At 43.9% G+C, this 18,826-nt stretch overlaps 1 protein-coding gene across 8 annotated transcripts in view; it reads right to left on the bottom strand.

Annotated features, from left to right (window-relative positions):
* Positions 1–11,738: 11,738 nt before the first annotated feature.
* YTHDC1 (YTH N6-methyladenosine RNA binding protein C1) overlaps positions 11,739–18,826 on the bottom strand; it is a 149,346-nt gene continuing 142,258 nt past the window's right edge. For all 8 annotated transcript variants that reach the window (XM_070726965.1, XM_070726968.1, XM_070726964.1 and 5 more), the window contains 2 exons: positions 14,133–14,267; positions 11,739–13,345 (listed from right to left, as the gene is read on the bottom strand). In XM_070726965.1, coding sequence (XP_070583066.1) covers positions 13,127–13,345; positions 14,133–14,267 — 354 coding nt within the window. In that variant the 3' untranslated portion in view covers positions 11,739–13,126. The remainder of the gene's footprint in view (positions 13,346–14,132; positions 14,268–18,826) is intronic.

The raw sequence follows: 18,826 nt of genomic DNA, 5'->3' as shown, positions 1-18,826 counted from the left end.
TGACACTGAGAGAGCCACCAAGTCGGCGAACCATGGTCGTCGTGGCCAGTAAGGGGCTATCAAGATTACTTCCGCCCTCTCGTGGAGGATCTTCTCCACCACCCTCGGAGCCAGGTTTACAGGTGGGAAAGCATACAGCAGACCTGGGGGCCACGGAGCCCACAAGGCGTTCGTTCTCTCTGCCCTTGGATCTGGAAACCATGTGTAGAATCTCTGGAGTTGAGCATTCTGACTGGTGGCAAACAGGTCCACCAGGGGCATTCCAAACCTCTGGGTCAACTGTCTGAAGAGTTCCGGGTCGAGCCTCCACTCTAACGGATCCAAAGTCGCCCTGCTGAGCCAATCCGCCTTGGTGTTGCTGATCCCGGCAATGTGTTCCGCTGTGAGGGATGCCAGGTGAGTCTCGGCCCAATTGAACAGCCGTGTAGTCTCTTGCATAAGACGATGCGACTTCGTGCCCCCCTGGTGGTTCAGGTGGGCCCTGGTCGCCACATTGTCGGTTAATATGAGTATATGTCTGTTTTTCACTATGGGGGCGAAGGCTAAGAGGGCTAAAAATATGGCCCTCAGCTCGAGGAAGTTTATATTGACCGGTGACAGGTCCTCCAATGTCCAGATACCTTGAGCCATATGACGGCCCAAGTGAGCTCCCCATCCATATAAGCTGGCGTCTGTGGTAAGGATGAGCCGATCCTGTGTCCGGAAGGGAGAACCTCCCTGGATTGCTCCGGTGGTCCACCACTGTAGGGACTTCGTGACTGCCCTGGGCAGTTTGATTGATCTGTGGGAATGGCTGATCTTGGCCCTCTGGGCTGGAAGCAGGAACCACTGAAGGCCCCTGATATGGTGTCTGGCCCAGGGCACAATCCCGATGGCAGACACCAGTGTCCCTAATACTTTTGACAATAGTGCTAGTGGAACCCGTCTGTGGCGGGTCAAGTCGGTAACGAGACGGTGGATATTCTCCTGTCTTTCGGGAGAAAGAGTTACAGTGCCTGATATGGTGTCTATGATGGCTCCTAGATGTTGAAGTCTGGTGGCGGAAACCATCTGACTTTTTTCTAAATTGATGGTGAAGCCATGGGCTTCTAGAGTCTGTACCGTCCTGGACAAGTCCTCCCTGGCCTGACTGGGGGACCTGGACAAGATAATTATGTCATCCAGGTAGGCCATCAGTCTGATGGAGTGAGATCGTAGGTGTGCTGTCAATGCATCCAGCAACTTGGTAAAAGTTCACGGGGCTGAAGAAAGGCCAAAGGGCATGGCCTTGTACTGGTAGTGAATGCCCTCTGAACAGAATCTGAGGAATTCCCGATGAGCCGGGTGTACCGGTACATGTAGGTAGGCCTCTTTCAGGTCTATTGAGGTTAGTAAGTCTCGAGCCCTGATCGAAGGGAGTATGGTTTGTAAGGAGTGCATGTGGAATCTCCTGTACTTTATAAAGACATTGAGCTGCTTTAAGTTTAGAATCATTCGATATCCTCCTGACGCTTTGGGCATGAGGAAAATCCTGGAATAAAATCCCTTTCCCTCTTCCAGTGGAGGAACCTGCTCGATGGCTTGAATCTCCAATAAATGTGCCACTTCCTTGTGGATCTGTTGTCGCTTCTGAGGGTCCCGGATGATCGGGCAATGTACAAACCGGTAAGGAGGCTGTCCTATGAATTCTAGCCGTAGTCCTTTTGACACGGTGGCTAACACCCACCTGTCTGAGGAAGTAATCTGCCATGAGGGACTGAAGTGCTGCAGTTTCCCTCCTAGCGGCAGACTCCCGGCTGAGTCATTTTGAACGACGAAAACCCCTCTGACTGTATCCCCGAAAGGACCGTCTGGTCTGCTGATAGCCCCTCGGTCTGTCCTGGAAGGATCCACGGTCGCTCCGAAAGGATTGTTGTGGATATTGACTCTGGCTGAAGGGCCGTTGTGTCTGTCCTGAGCCAGTGGATGAGTCCCAGCGAGGATTCTGACGTCTCGCGTAAGGAGTAAACCTCCTATCCTGGCGCCTGTTGGATCTAGGCAGGACCTTCTTTTTGTCCTTGTCTTCAATTAAGTCCTTATCCAGGATCTCCCCAAAAAGCATCGAACCTTGTAGTGGGGCTGAAGCCAGGCGCCATTTCGACTTCAAGTCTGCTGGCCAATTATGTAGCCACAGAAGTCTACGAGAGGAGAGTGTGGTAGCCATGCCTCTGCTGGCGAACTTAGCCGCATGGAGGGTCGCATCGGCAGAAAATTCGGCTGCCGCCAATAATTTACTCAAATCCTGGCGCAATCTACCCTCCTCCGGTCCAATCCGTGACTGCATCTCTTGGAGCCACATTATTGAGGCCCTATTGAAGAAGGAGGCCGCAGCAGCCGCCCTGAACCCCCAGCCAGCCATCTGGTGGGTCTTGCGCAATAGGGTTTCCGCCTTCCTGTCTTCAGGTTTTAGGCTCTCCCCCGTCTCGGAGGGCACCAGGGCACTGGAAACTAGTGTCACTACTGGCTGATCGATGGGAGGGAACTCTAAAAGTTTTTCCACCTCCTCATGAAACGTATAAAATTTTCTCTCCAGGTTTGACGGGCCCTGGGCTGCTGCGGGATATTGCCACGGTTTCTTGACTCCCTCAACGAAAATGTGTGAAGCCGGAATATGCTCAGTCTCGGGTTGGGGCTCCCTAAGCAGAGAGGCTGAAGTTTTACCGGCGTCTTCCTCTGTTGCTTTCGTTCCTTGGAGGTTCATCACCTGCCTAGCCTTAAATAGCAAGGTCCGAAACCAGTGATGGGCAACCTTTTGAGCTTGGTGTGTCAAAATTTGCCAAAAAACTGAGCATAACTCGGGTGGTGTGTCACCTTGAGAAAAAAACATAATTTTGTGATATTTATAGTTTAAATAACAAATATGCATAATTATCTTTCTCTCTCTTTCCTGTCATTCTCTGCCTCAATCATTTTCTCATCTCTTTTTTTTCTCCCCTTTATTCTATCATTTCTCTCCCTCTCTCTTCCTATCTTCTCTCTCACACTCTTTCTCTCTCTCTCCCTTCCTTCCTTTCTTTCCTTCTCTCTTCCTTCCACTTTTTTCTCTTTCTCTCTCTCCCTTCCTTTTTTTCTCTTCCTTCCACTTTTTTCTCTTTCTCTCTCTCTTTTCCTTCCTTCCCATCTTCCCCTCCCTCTCTTTCTCCCTCTCTCCCTTTATATTTATCTCTTCCTTCCTTCCTCTCTTCCTCCCTTTCTCTCTCCCTCTCGTTCACTTTTCTCTCTTCCTCCCTTTCTCTCTCCCTCTCGTTCACTTTTCTCTCTTTGGCGAACCCCCAAACTGTTCAGATTCAAGTAAAAGCTTATCAAGGGGGGTGGGGGGTTGTAAAAATCTAGTTATGAGCCGCCAAAGGAGGAAGCAAATGGTGCGACGTCCACGCAGGGTTTTTTTTCAGACTCTCTTTTTTGCGAGCCCGGCATGATTTTTTAAAATTACAAATTAATAACCCGGAAAGGGTTTACCTTAGCACCGTCTCCTGTAACACCGTTCTGGAAGGCGAGCAGGGAGCAGAGGGGCGAGGGCAGTGTTCCCTCTAATTTTTTTTCGGGGTGGGCGGAAAAGTACAGTGTCTGAGTGACAATCCCTTTGGGACTGGGCGGCATATAAGTATAAATAAATAAATAAATAAATAAATAAATAAATAAAGTGTGGGCGTGCGCTATCACACATGAGCGAGTTCTTGCATCTATAATTCTATCCTTTCTATGTCTCCCTCCCTCTTTCCTCCCTCCCTCTTTCCTTTCTATCTTTCTCTCACCCTGCCTTTCTCCAAGCCCTTCCTTTTCCCTCTCCCTATCCTACTACCCCTCACCCTCCTTCTTTCCTCCCTCCCTCCTTTTTTCTATCTCTCCCTCCCTTTCCTCCTTCCCTCTTTCCTTTCTATCTCTCCCTCCCTCTTCCTTTCTATCTTTCTCTCCCTGCCTTTCTCCCTCTTTCCCTTCATCTCTCCCTCTCTCTTTATCTCAATTCCCTCTTTCTCCCTGGGCTGCTGTGCCTGCCCTGCAGCCCCACCACGGACGGACTGCCTTAGCATTGGCGCCCCCCCCCCCACACGCTGCAGCTGCCGGACCATCAGCAGCACACACACACACACACACACACTGCGTTTCTCCCTCTTTTCCTTCATCTCTCCACGCACACGCTGGCAGCACACACACACGCGCGCACACCCCCCACACACGCTGCGTTTCTCCCTCTTTCTCTTCATCTCTCCACGCACACGCTAAGCTCCCGGACCATCAGCGGCACGCACACACGCGCACACACACACACGCTGCCTTTCTCAATCTTTCCCTCTTTCTTTCTTGCTCTCTCTCACTCTTCCTTCCTATCTTCTCTCTCTCTTTCTCTCTCTCTCTCCCTTCCTTTCTTCTCTCTTCCTTCCACTTTTTTCTCTTTTCCTTCCTTCCCCTATTCCCTTCTCTCCCTCTTTATATTTATGTCTCCCTTCCTTCCTCTCTTCCTCCCTTTCTCTCTCCCTCTCATTCACTTTTCTCTCCCTTCCTTCCCTCCCTCCTTCTGTCCTCTCCTCTTTCCCTCCCTCTCTTTCCCTTCTTTCTCTCCACATCTCCGGCGTGCAGCTGGCTTTGCTGACCGGCACAAGTCTTAAGCCAGCTGCCCCGGAAAGCCAGGAAGGTCCTCCTGCCCCCCCCGCCGAAAAAAACCCGGAGGTCTACCGCCACCAGCCTGAGCCTCCCGTTGCTCCACTCAGCTTCGCTGTGGACCTCCGTTGTGTTTTCGGAGGGAGGGAGCGGCGGGAAAGCCCTGTGCTGGCCAGGAAAGCTGGCTTTCCGAGAAAGCAGCGCGCTTTCTTACAACTTTCTTTCTTACAACTCTTTCCTGGGCAGGGGGAAGGGAGGAGGCCTGCAACCCCTCCCCTCGCTCCCAGCGGCCCCTGCGAGCCAACCACCATTCGATGCTTGGCACCACGCCAATCAGCTGGGAGGCGGTGTTCTCGCCCCTCCCAGCCATCGCAAATATCGGCGGGGCGAAAATTGCCCGGCCTCTTAATTAAGGGGAGAGGAAAAATAATAATAATTGCGGTTGCAATTGCACTCCCTAAAGCTCCGTTTCTCCGGCGGCCGCGTGTCACCAAAAATGGCTAGGCATGTCAGTGGTGACACGCGTGTCATAGGTTCGCCATCACTGTCCTAAACAATGCTGGTTTGAATAGACCTGCCACTGGCTGTTGCTCCGGCGGGTTCTCATCCTCCGAGAACTCGTACTCCTTGTCACTGTCCTCGCCAAAGGCTGGTTCTTCTGATAGGGACCCCAGCCCCGAGGGGGGCGGTGCTGGCCAAAGGTTCCTTGTCTGAGGTGGTGCAGCTCGGCGTGCATACTGGCTTGACCCTGCGGTCACCCCGTGAGAGTAGACATCAGCCATCAACTCCTGCATATCAGGGGACATGTGTTGCCAGGTCCCCTGCTGTGGCCGCAGTCCGGCCGCCGTGGGGGTGAAAGTGGACGAAGGGGCCTGTGAGCCTCTTTGTGCAGGCCCCGCTGACTCAGGTGTTGTCCAAGATAGATTCGGTGATGGTGCCACTTGAGGTATTGAGAAAAACTGTCCATCTGGCGACCAATCACCCTCCTGGAAGGTCCCCGTGTGCCCATAGGCCGATTGTGGGGTCATGGGGTCAGGAGTGGGTACCTGCCTCTGAGTCAGGGGCACCACTGAAGAGGAAGGTTGTAATGCTGCCTCTAACTTATTTTCTAGCGCCTTTATGCGCTTTTCTGCCTCTTTAAGTGAGGCTGCTGAGGCTGGTGACTGAGAAGCCTTGGACTTCTCTTTAGACTTCCCCTTTTCCTTTTCCTTAGGGGTCGCCGGTGACCCAGCCTTGTTATCTCCGGCTTGTTTATCCATTCTACTCACTATTAGCACCCGAGCTCGGTATTTCCTTCCTTTGATGCCTCGTCACTTTTAGCAAAATGGCGACCGGCTACCCCGTTGAACTGCGGTTGCGCCTTGGAGCCCGAAGCTCCTTTCGCGCCTCTCAGCTGCTGGAAGCCCTTCCGGTCGGCGCTTATTCAGCTCTCTTGGGGGTCACCCAAGATGGCGGCGCCCAGCGTTTTCGCGGGCTTTTCGCGCCCTTTTCAAACGCCCACCGCCCAAAAATAGCTCTCTGCCACGTCTCCTGCGGTCTCGAGCCTTCTGGAGTCATTTCGGCCCTTGCCTCCTCCGAGGCTCCGCGGCGATCCTGCCAGCGGCGGCGGCGGCGCTGTTAGCGCTCTCGCCGCCTCACAGCTGATCGGGACTCCGCTCTCCCTTGCGGAGTCCTCCGGGGTGCCTTCGTCCTCGGGCCTCCCAGTGGGGGGGGCGGACCCCCCCACCTTCAGCCCGCAGCCCTCGTTTGACCGCGGAGGCTGAGGTGCTCCTCTTGGGGGCAGATCCCGCGGAGGGAAACAGCCCCTAAGGAGATCGGTGGGGGTGTTGTCCTCGGAGGACAGAGACCCCTTCATCCAACGTTGTTCCAATCTGAGAAGGAGACAAAAACAACACATTAAACATGGTAAAATACAATATTTTACTCTAAGCAAAACTCAGTATGACTCTACTCTGGGACTGAGTTTTTAAAACTGAAGCTCATGGGAGACTGCTGGGGGCGGTGCCTATTTATTATGTTAATTTTTACTCAGTCTCTACCAATAGGATTGGTTAAATACCCATGTTGGACTCTCCTTCCAGATGCAGTGGAGAAGTTGCTGCTTTCACAATAGGTTTGTAACTTTATCAGAAAATACTTCATCTTAGACAAAAAAAGGGGCAGTTTAGATGGACCATGAGGTCTTTTTCTGCCATCTATATTCTATGTTTCTAAAAACCCTACCAAATATCTCAGAGAGCCTCCACTGGAATTCACTGTCTGTCTTGTGCAATATTCATATCAACAAATGGGCTTTACCAGTTGTAAAGGATTAGAGAGAAAATGCCAATATTACTGTTTTCTCAAGATTTAAAATATTTTTAAAAATGGATTATGTCTGTCATCTGTCATGAATACTATCACCCAAGCTAAGCTTTGCAAAACTGACAGCCTGACGTTTAGGGGAGGGGAGAAATTTAAGCATGCTAACACCAGCTTACCAACAATGAACTTCATTGTTGAAGTTAAAAAGAGAAAAGCCTGTAAAACCAAAGGCCCATTACCCAAAAAAGATATCAGGACCTAATTAAATGTTTGCTGATAATAAAGGAGATTGGCCAGAGAAAAGGGAAAGTTAATTGTGTAGGGTGCATACCAAAAGCCAGAACCAGCTTCATAAACTTCTGTAACTATTTAAGTATACTCTTGGCAAAACAATGGCCCAGGATCTTTCTTTGCTGGGTGAATGAATGGTGATGTCTAACTGAATCATTTTCTTACAATTTTGAATAAAATATTTATAACAAGACACAAAAATCTTTTGCCTCCAGCAAAACCAAAACCAATTGGCTCTTTTAATTGTAATAAATTTATAATTAACTTCCACAAAATATTATTATTATTATTATTATTTTATTGTTATTATTACTACTACTACTACTACTACTACTACTACTACTACTACTACTACTACTATTATTAATCAGATTTCTATGACGCTCTTCTCCTGGGACTCAGGGTGTCTCACAGTAAACAAATACAAAACCATGAAGAAATCTAATATTACTCCAAAAAATCTCAATACTAAAAACACATTAAAAAATTAAGTTATTATATTCTAAAACTCTATATATTAATTAACCAATCATCACATTCATATCATACTTCACTCGTAGGCCAGGGTAGATGTTAAGATTTCAGTGGCCCCAAGCCTGTTAGCAGAAATATGTATACAGAGCCTTACAGAAGACTGAGAGGGTGGGAGCAGTACAAATCTCCGGGGGGGGGGGGGGGCTTTGATTCCAGAGGCCCGGGGCCGCACACAGAAGGCTCTTTCCCTAGGCCTTGCTAGACGGCCTTGCCTGGCTGATAGGAACTGGAGAAGACCAACTCTGTGGGACCTAACCGCTGCTGGGATATATAGGGCAGAAGACGGTCCCATAGGTAAGCTGGTCCCATGCCATGTAGGGCTTTATAGGTCATAACCAACACTTTGAATTGTTTGGAGACCAATTCGGGAGCCAATGCAGCTCACAGAATAATTGAGAAACATGGGCATATCTCAGCATGCCTATGACTGCTCATGCGGCTGCATTTTGCACCACCTGTAGTCTCTGAACGCTCTTCAAAGGTAGCCCCATGTAGAGAACATTGAAGTAGGCAAATCTCGAAGGCATGGGTAACTCTCAGAAGAGACTCCCATCCAAATAGGGCCACAACTGGTGCACCAGGAAGACCCAGGTGAATGACCTCCTTGCCACAGCTGAGAGATGGTGTTCTAGGGTCAAGAGAATGCCGAAGTTGCGGACCCTCTCCGAGAGGGGCAGAACCCCCCCCCCCCGCAGAGTAATGGATGGACAGGTGGGATTGTCCTTGGAAGGCAGCCGCTCTGTCTTGCCAGGGTTGAGTTTGAGCCTGTTGACACCTATCCAAACCCTGACCGCCTCCAGACATTGGCACATCACTTCCACTGTTTTGCTGAGTTGACTAGGGGTGGAGATGTATAGCTGAGTGTCGTCAGCATACTGATGGTAACTAACCACTTGCCCTCAGATGACTTCATCCAGCGGTTTCATGTAGATATTGAACAGCAGGGGGAGAGGACTGACCCCTGAGGAACCCCACAAAGGAGGGGCATAGCAGTTGATCTCTGACCCCCTTCCAACACCCACTGCAACCAAATTGAGAGGTAGGAGAAGAACCATTGTAGAACGGCGCCTCCTACTCCCATTCCCTCTACTCGGCACCTGGTCGATGGTATTGAAAGCTGCTGAGAGGTAAAGATAGAGAAATAACTCCTATCCCGGGCCACTAGAGATCATCCGTCAATACGACCAAAGCAGTTTCCATGCTGTAGCGGGCTTGAAACTGGACTGTTGAGGGTTCGATAATCAGATAATCTTACATTTCTATGCAGAGGGAAAAAATCAATAGTACACTATCCTTGAGAGTACAATTCATTTTTATCTTCTTGTTGTCCTGATAGCATGACTAGGCTTCAAATAAGGGGTGGGTTCCAAATATGTTTACTACCAGTGTGGGTGCGGCTTAATTTTGTGGGAGTGGTATGATGGTCATGTGACCAGGTGGGTGACATTCTCAATGTCATTCACATCAAGGAGTGCCTCTCTTGGTACCTTCTCTCCCAGCAACTCCTTTTCACACCCAGCCTCAAGGTATCTATAGATCTGTAAAAATGTTGTTTACCTTTTTTCAACTTTATTTTATACATATTATAGATGTACTTTCATGGACCACTAAAAGGAGGAAATGGGTCACACGCTTTGCCCAAGAGTGTTATAGACCGGAGGTCTTCAACTTTTGAACCTCAAGGACCACCAAATTCACAATTCTAAATCCTGTGGATCACCGGTGGGGGGTAGCTCATCCTTTCAGGCCTGTTGGCTTCTGCGAGGCCTCTGGGTAGAAGGCCCGAAAGAAAATCCCTAGTCCAAAGCACACAGCTTGGAAATGTCTTTTGTGTTCCTTCTCTCAGGAAGCTTGGTCAATCTGAGTGACAGAAAACGAAGATGGGCATGGCTTGCTGATGTTGGTGGGAGTCAGTCCCATAAGCCAGAGCTGCAGCTGTAATCTCTCTTCTCCCCTTCTTTCCTTTCTTTTCCCATTCCTTTCTTTCCATTTCCTTCCCTCTCCTCTCCTCCCTTCGCTTCTTTCCTTTCAATTTCATTCCTTCTTTCCTTCCTTCTTTATTGTCTCTCCCTCTTTCTTCCTTTTTCTTGTCTCTGATTCTTTTCTCTCCCCCTCTCCCTTTCCAAGAGGAACCATTTTGCCCACAACCAAAGGCGAGTGCTTCTAGAGAGGCCTCCGTGCAATGCACCTTCCTTAGGTTACATAGCAGCTGGGCTCCTGTCACCACAGGGGATCACACTGAAAAGCTTCTTCCCTGGGCCAGTTTCGAGGCTGGGTCAGCACAGCCCCCACAAGACTTTTGTTCTCCCATCTGGTTGGGAGCCCACCTTCTTCTCTCCCCTCCCCTCCTGCCTTTCTTTTCCCCGCCTTCTCAGAGGCTAGTCTGTCTGCCCCAGGAGACAGCGCAGAGAAGGGTGTCATGGAGCTAATTTAGAAGCAGAAAGGAAATGGAGCCAGTAGTTGGTGGCGTTTCAGCGCAGCCAGGCAACCAGCACTAAAGGGAATACCTGGGCAAATGGCCCTGTTGCTGCTGGAAGCCACAAAGACGAGTCAAGGGCAAGGCGGCTGTAATTGCATGGATTTCCTCTTTTCCTTTTCTTCCCTGTCCTGTTTGTCTTTTTTCTTCTCTCTCCCTTCCTTTCTTTCTCAGCAGTGGGAGAAGTAAGAAAGTGTTCTGGGATTGGGAGAGCTGTGGTGTCCTGGAGTGCCATTGCCGCCACTGCCACCCTTCGTCTTCCTGCCTTTGGCTCTAACACCAGGAAAAAATTGTGGTTGAGCAGGGGCATTACTGCGGGAGTGATGAGTTCAGGGCAGGCGTTTTCATTCAGAGGGTAGGACCCGCGCCTTCCCTCCTCCATGCCATGCCATACCACTGAGCAGTCTTCACACTGCCCACTTCACTCATGGGATGGATAAGCTTGAACTTCCACGCTTCTTTGCTGACGTGATTGAACAGGGCTGATGCAGGTGGACTGAATCCACTCCTCTTCGCCTCCCCACATTTGTTTACCTATCCCAGAGACCACAGGCTACACCTACCCGTGACCCAGCTACCATCCTCACCGACGTTGCTCCTGAGCAAACTCTTCTGTCCTCAGCTGTTGCAAAGAAGTGGCAGCACTGCTTGTACCACACCTGCTTCGTTCTCTTTGTGAACTGCTTTACAGTTTGTAAAGCAGCTCTCAAAGAGAACGAAGTGGGCTTGGCGCACCCAGAGCCACCACTTTTTTGCAACAGATCTGTTCCGCTTGGAACTCCAAGCTGTGGGGAGGGGGAGATGTGCAATGCCAGCAGCTTCAGGGGTGGGGGGATCCTTCTCTCAGTTCATTTTCTTACCTTTAGGTGGCTACGCCGACTTCGTCCTTAAAGGCTGGTCAGCGCCTTTTGATCTTTCTCAGGTGCAGAGAAAAGCAACTCTTTTTTGGAATTGGGGAGGGAGCTGCCTCCCGAAAACACTTCCCTTCCCCAAATAACCCAGGCAGAGAGCAGACAGCCTCTGCTCTAGGCTTGGAGCAGAGCAGTGCAAAAAACTCTGGGAAACACCCCCCCCCCCCACGAAACCGAAATGGTGATCCATGCGTAATGCCAGAAACTCGGCTTCTGCGCATGGTCACAAGAAAAAGAAATACACCTCAATCAAAAGATAAAAGTAAAATGGCAGCGCCCATGGACCGGCACTAACTGAATCAGGTCACCAGCCGGTCACTACTGGTTTGGTGAAACAGGAGGAACCCATCCCTGCTTCAAGGGATGTGATGTATAGAGGAGAGAAAAGCAGTCAGTCTGTTTTCCTAGATACAGTACAGTATTTCCTTTCTGGAAGAGGATCATTTTAAATTAAGGTGTTCTTTTGAATACATGCTGTATTAAGATCAGTTAACCAATTGTTTTACCTGTTGCATGTTTACTTGTTAATGTAGCTTTGGAAGAAATTCCTCTTTCTGGCCTTTTAATGCTTTTATTTCATAAAAGAAGAAAACACCACAAAAAAGTTAAAAGAAAACACTATTTTAATAGAAATACAAAGGGTTTTGAAGTCAGAATATTAACCCTTTCATTGATCACATCAATGCATTTTCTATATAAATTATAACTGATTTCTAATATCAGTTTGCTTCAAAAATACCCAATCACACTTTCAAATTGGTTAATCAATATTAATGTTATATTAAATGTTTTTATGAGCAATTATACATAAACAGCATTATATTCCTGTAATGACAAAATAACAAGATTGGCAAAGAATACCAGGTATTGCTGTTTTTTGTTCTATTTTAGTAGGAAAAAAGGAGAAATATTATTTATAGAACCAAAATGTCCAGAAACTTTATACGTCTAGCTTTTTCATTAGAGAATAACTATAATTTCGTAGAATATCAGGGTATTGTAATATCAGACAATTTGCTTCATCTCAGGCATAAACAAGCATTCTTGCAGGCAGTAAATTACGTACTTTCCTGAATCTGAGATTCCCATACTTTATATTTTTATGGAGTTGTTAATATATATACCACAAATTTAAATACATTGGATAAGAATTAAAATTTATTTGAGAACAACCCTGACAGTGCCTCTTTTCCTATCTCATGCTATGACCTGAATGCCTGAAATGACATTGACAAATTAGTCATTAATCTTCCTTTTTTTAAGAAGCCAGAAACCATGGAATTTTATTAGCAATTTATTTAAAAAAAGAAATGGTAGCAATGTAGAATACAACAGCATTTTTGCTCAGGCATATATGCACACACACATACAGTGGACATTCTAAACAGTATGGTTAATTTGGAGAAAAAAGGTGCAAATGAGGTGATAAGACGAGCATTAAACAAAATACAATCCGAGCACAGGTTCAATAACATATTACTATTGCTTTCATTATTGAACAAGCTTTGTCTTTACAACAGAAACAGAAAAACAAAAGGCGACTGCTTCAATACTGCCATACAGCCAACTATCACACACCCAGTATTTTTGCGTACTTGATAGCAGCATTCGACGCTTACCCTCCCTCCCAAGAAATATTAAAAGCTATATGTCAAAAAACAGAGCAAAAATCATGGCAGCTAATAACCTGTATTCAAAGGAACATAAAATTAAATTATTGTTAAGATAAACATGTTGGGAAAATTCTACGTTCTTTAAATTTGTCTTCTAAATGCTGCTTAAATGAAAATATCAACTGAAAAATCAAACTTTGCATGTTTTTGGCCGAAATAAGTATTTCAGTTCACAGCTTACAGCATGCTTGGAACAGGGGCAATTATAAATTCATCTACACAATCAAGTATGATGACTTAGGAAAATAAAAGTTTACTACTTGTAAACACGCAAATATACAAGCCTTTGCTTCTTTAAGTAACTGCAATTTCACAATACATTATCTTCTGTATCTTCCTCTTTCCCCTCTGTCTCTGTCCCGATCACATATTCTTTCCCTCTCCCTCTCCCTCCCTCGTTCCCGATCCCTGTCTCTTCGATTATCTCGGGGCCGATCTCGTTCACGATCCCGCTCTCTCTCTCTCGGCCTGCTTCTCCGGCCACTGACAACTGCTTGTGTCCGACGTAGAAAGTCATCTACCCTCATGTCATAGTCATGCTATGGAAGACAGAATAAGTTTAAATATAACTATGTTTAAAATTGCAACTTATTGGATCTAAAGGGCTACCAATTATCCAGTGATAGTTCACTGTTGCAATGTTAACATATTTAATAAATTCTTAGCATGCACTAAAGACCGCTTTGATTAAGATAATAATAATCTTGCAAGTTTGAATTGTGCTACCACCCCTCTCTTATAACTAGAAGATTTAGGTAGATGTCTGTCAAGAGTTGTTTCCACCTAGTTACTACATATCTTAGGCTTAATCTATGTTTATTCTTTGGTAATGTTCCCCACTCTCCCTCAGGGCCATCTCTCTACATTCTGCAGCTTCCACATACTGATTGTTATTTTTTCTTAACTGAATTTTTTGAAATATGCTGCCTGCAAACCTTACCATATTGAGTTTTACAAATATGTAAATATCTTTTCCCCCTTTCTTTTCAATTGTGTCTGATTATAGGAAACTGCATGGGCAAGTCCCAGCAGTATTTTTGCCAAGTTTTGGGAAGTGGCTTGTCATTAACTCCCAAGTAGAGCTGAGAGTGACTATTCCAAGTGACTATTCACCCGCCTGGCTTTCTATCTAAAGTGGGATCAGAACTCATGAACTTCCGCTTTCTAGCCTGTTGCCTTAACTATTAATAAAATTGGCTCTTCTGAAACTATCTAGTTCTAGATGTTTAGCCGTAGATAAACTTATAATGAATATAATGATTTTCAATGAAATATGATATGTGCATTTTCCTAACTTGGAAAAACAATGATCCAGGCTACACTTACCACTCGCTTATCCCTGTACCGTGCATCATGTGGCATGGGATGGTGTCCTGAGTAAGGAGGGTGAGCCTGTGGAGGAGGAGCATGGTGCTGGTAGTATGGGTGATGAGGAGGCTGTTCTATACCTGGGTAAGGAGGCTAAAAATATATATATTACTTGTTATTCCAGTAATCCACTACCCCAGAACATAGCAGCATCAACAACATGTAATTCAACATTTGAGCAGTTCTGCAATAAATATCTAGGATGGTATTTGAATTGTTATGCAATTAAATGCTTCTGCAACAAGTACATTTTCACAACTGATCTCAGGAAAGCTGAAGTTATTTAGAGCATTTTCTTACAGCTATTGCTAAAAAAAGATAGCCTTAAAATCTTTTTTTTTTGTAACAAGATAGAATAGGATTCAATAAATAAGAAAGATCAATCGTTTAATAAAAGTTTCAACTGAAATCACTAAAATCATTAAATCTACACCAGGACTGTGCAACAACTACAAATTTGATTTCAGACCAATTTGGACATTCTAATCAATTTTATTAAAGACCATAATTGCAAATAAAAGCATTTAAGAACAATAATAACATAAATAAAAAGCAGACCAAATAATATATTACAATTAGTAATGGATTATCAAATGGTAGTAGAATCTACCTAATTTTGCATATAGTATAACAAAATTTGGCCACATTTAGAGAAGCTACTTTGTGTTGATCTGATAACAGTAGTTATATATAAAAGGGATCAGTACTTCTGGAACGTTTTATTAGGTGAGTTATAAATTGAGACTGCGAATACTTGCAGAAGATGCAAAATAGTAGGCCAGAAGTTATGTTTTCTTTCTTTACTGGGAGCAAACTCAGTTCAAATGGAATTTTTTTGTATCAGCCCTCCAAAATTACTGTAGTGAATTACTGCACGCCAAATTGTTAACATCCTTCAAATTTTAGATATTTATTTATTTATTTATTTGACTTCTATGCCACCCTTCTTGAAGCGACTCAGGGCGGCATACAACATAATGAAAACAATATGTATGAAGAAATCTAAAGAATTATTTATAACATTGTAAAAAAAACCATATTTGATGCAAGTCTCTCACTTCTTTAAAAGGGGGAAACTGAGTGCTCAAAAATGCGTATTTGGTCACTTAAAACCACTTTCGTTTTAGGATAATTCAAAGTATATTCCCCTACAGTGGTACCTCTACTTACGAACTCAATTCGTTCTGTGACCAGGTTCTTAAATAGAAAAGTTTGTAAGAAGAAGCAATTTTTCCCATGTAAAAGCAAATAATGTGTGTGATTGGGGAAACCACAGGGAGGGTAGAGGCCCTGTTTCCTCCCAGGAGATTCCTAGAGAGGCCCCATGGAGGCTTCTCCCCACCTTTTCCGGCCCTGTTTCTTCCCATGAGATTCCTAGAGAGGCCCCACAGAGGCTTCTCCCCGCCTTTTCTGGTTACAGTTTCGGAGGCTCAGGTTTGTAAGTAGAAAATGGTTCTTGAGAAGAGGCAAAAAAAATCTTGAACACCCAATTCTTATCTAGAAAAGTTTGTAAGTAGAAGCATTCCTAGGCAGAGGTACCACTGTATCTGGATTTTGTTTAGAAAATCACCTATCTCTCATTATTACTGAGAAATAATTAACTTTTTTAGTTTATATTATCCATAATTTGTTTATGGAGAAACCCTTATATACTAAATTACATTAATTTTTTAAAGAACAGAAACTGTTGGAAAATTAATTTCTCTGTATAATAAATAAATAAATACTGGTTGACAATTATGAGACTGGATCTTCCAGGTTTCTTATTAATTTGCTCAGGGAAGCTGTGCTAAAGTAATTTTATAAAATAGATTGTTTGTGAATGTTTAATAAAACAATAAAAACTAAGCTACTTCTAAGCATTCCATAAATAAAGTAAGTTATTTCAGATCAATTATGCTTCAACTGGATAGAGCCCAGAATGGTCCTCTGAATCTGCAAGCATGGAGACAGGAAAGCTAATGCTCAGAATGAAGTAAGTTTTTGAATGGACACACACACATAACTAAAACAAAATATCGACCAATAACTTGAACCTGCAAGGACGGTATCAGATAATTAAGGATCAGAATGAACTAAGATTTGCAATAAATGTCAAATATAATTTTTTCAACATGCAAAGAACAAAGAAAAAAGAGAAAATGACAAGATATTGACAAGCATCAAGGAAAAATGGAACTGCTTAATTCATTCTTTGCATTTGTCCACCAGCATCAATACCAGGAAAAACTATATAGATTATCTAAAAACTAGATAATGAAAACAGCAGATCTGGAGGCACCTAGAAATGAACAAGACAATTAATTAATGCCACCTTGGGTTTGTTAAACTTTACTTCCTTCTTTGATAAAGTGATTAAATTAGAGGATAAGGAAATGCTATTGATATACCCAGTTTTCCCGAAAATAAGACCCAATCAGAAAATAAGACCTAGCATTTTTCAGTATGCTTGTAATTTAAGCTCTACCCCCAAAACAAGCCCCAGTGAACTGTCAGCCAGATGGATGCACTTAGTACCCTATTTCCTTAAAAATATGATCTAACCAGAAAATAAGCCTTAATTCATAATCTTGGCACAAAAATGAATATAAAGACCCAGTCTTATTTTCAAGTACACAGATGGTATACTTGGACTTCAGCAAGGCATTTGACAAAGTAGATCACAGTCTATTCTCAATGAAGGATAGACAATACACCACCAGATTCACAGTTGGCTGACCAATCACACTCAGAATATAGCCCTCAATGGAGCTACATCTACATAGAAGCATGTAGTATTATTCTGTCAAGGCTCAAAGTTCTTTTCTTTACTCTTCAACAACTTCACAAACAATCTAAACAAGGGAATAGAAAGACCTCATCAAATCTGCAGATGATACCAAGCAGAGGGGAATTTTAAAACACTTTAGAAGATATAGATTCAGAAGGATCTTGATAGATTAGAAAAATGGGCCTATCCAGAAAGATGCAGTTCAATAATGAGAAAAATAAGGCATTTAGGCAAGAAAAAACAAATATACAAGTATAGAATAGGTAATACCTGGTTCAACAAAAGTTATTATGAAAGAGATCTAGGAATCCTAGTGGACCACTAATTAATAGGAAACAGTAGCATGCTGTAGTTGTCAAAAAAAAAGCCAATGCATTTCTAGACTGCATCAACAGAAGAATAGCATCAAGATCATGAAAATAGATACTACTGCACTATACGTGAAGCCACATTTAGAATGTTGCATCCAATTCTGGTCACCATGATAGAAAAAAAGTTCTGAGACCCTTGAAAGATTGCAGAGAAGAGCACTCTCAGATAAGAGGTCTGGAGGCTAAATAATATGATCAATAATTGAGGGAGCTAGGTATGTCTAGCCAAACAAAGAGAAGGATTAGGGCTGACATGACAGGTGTCTTCCAAGACTAAAGTGGTAATCACAGATGAGGAAGTTATTTTCTAAAGATTGTTAAAGATCCTATTATTAATGAGAGATTTCCTGACAGTGACAGCAATTAAGCAATGGAATAGCTTTTAAAGAAAAGATTGGACACTCAGTTGTCTGGGATGGCACAAGGATTCTTGCCTTGGGCAGGAGATTGGACTAGAAGATCTCTGAAGTCCCTTCCAGCCCTGTGATTCAATTAATAAACAAAATATGTATTTTGAATAAACATAAACAAATATATTTGTGGAGAATGAGAAATATATGTTAATGATATATAAGGGAAGATAGGGGGGGAAAAATCAATGGGTTGAGTAATTGGATATGTTGCATTTAAAAAAACACTACAATAATGAGAATCTGAAAAATTCTCACTAATGGCTGCCAGGGGTAGGAATAAAAAAATTATGAATAAAGATAGGCATGTGAGTGTGTGTGCTTAGATAAAAATAATGTAAAAATGCATCAAAAGAGCATGGCTATCAGAAGTGATATCTGAAAAACGATCTGGCAGGTATTTTGGAATACTGTATCTTTAGCATAGTGTATCTGAAGGTGATGACTAGATTTTCATACCACTTAATATATTATTTTCATACCACTTATATTAAAATCTCAATACTGTGAAAAGCTCAAGAAGACACATGTGTCATCCCCCCTAAATTAGCTTCAGTAACTGTCCTAAAATGACTATATTGCTATTTGTTTGAGATATAAATGCTAATTAATCAGTTAACAAAGTATAAAGTACACTTGCAAACCTTTATTGCAAATCAACCCATTTCAATTATATTGCTGTCAGGAGACCTACTTAAAAACATACTGGAGTAACAAAATGGAAGTGGTTGACATGAATTCTCAGTTTGTCTTAACAGGAAAAGTTTTAAAAGGATTTTTCTTTTAAAAAATGCATCACAATCTAAAATACTGAAACTCTACATGCAGTTGTACTGAAACTGAATGACCTGGAATATTCAACTTCTTTTTCAAACAATGCTAAAACAGTTTGGTGGCATGATGTGGTAATCTTTTTTTTTAAAAAACCCATTGTAAAACCCAAAATCTGTATTGAATGCTATAGATCATTTTCAATTTTGGAGGACTAGCTTCCCCAAGAAAATAGCTGAATCATTCCAGAACATCGGGGGTGGGGGGGTGGGGGAATGAAATATTCTAGAAATGTTCTGGAATAACATGATTTATGTCAACCTTCTAACA

This window comes from Erythrolamprus reginae, chromosome Z (genome assembly GCF_031021105.1).
Source record: "Erythrolamprus reginae isolate rEryReg1 chromosome Z, rEryReg1.hap1, whole genome shotgun sequence".
Taxonomy (NCBI): Eukaryota; Metazoa; Chordata; class Lepidosauria; order Squamata; family Dipsadidae; genus Erythrolamprus; species Erythrolamprus reginae.
The sequence above is the reverse complement of the archived record's forward strand: the minus strand, read 5'-3'. Positions and strand labels throughout refer to the sequence as shown.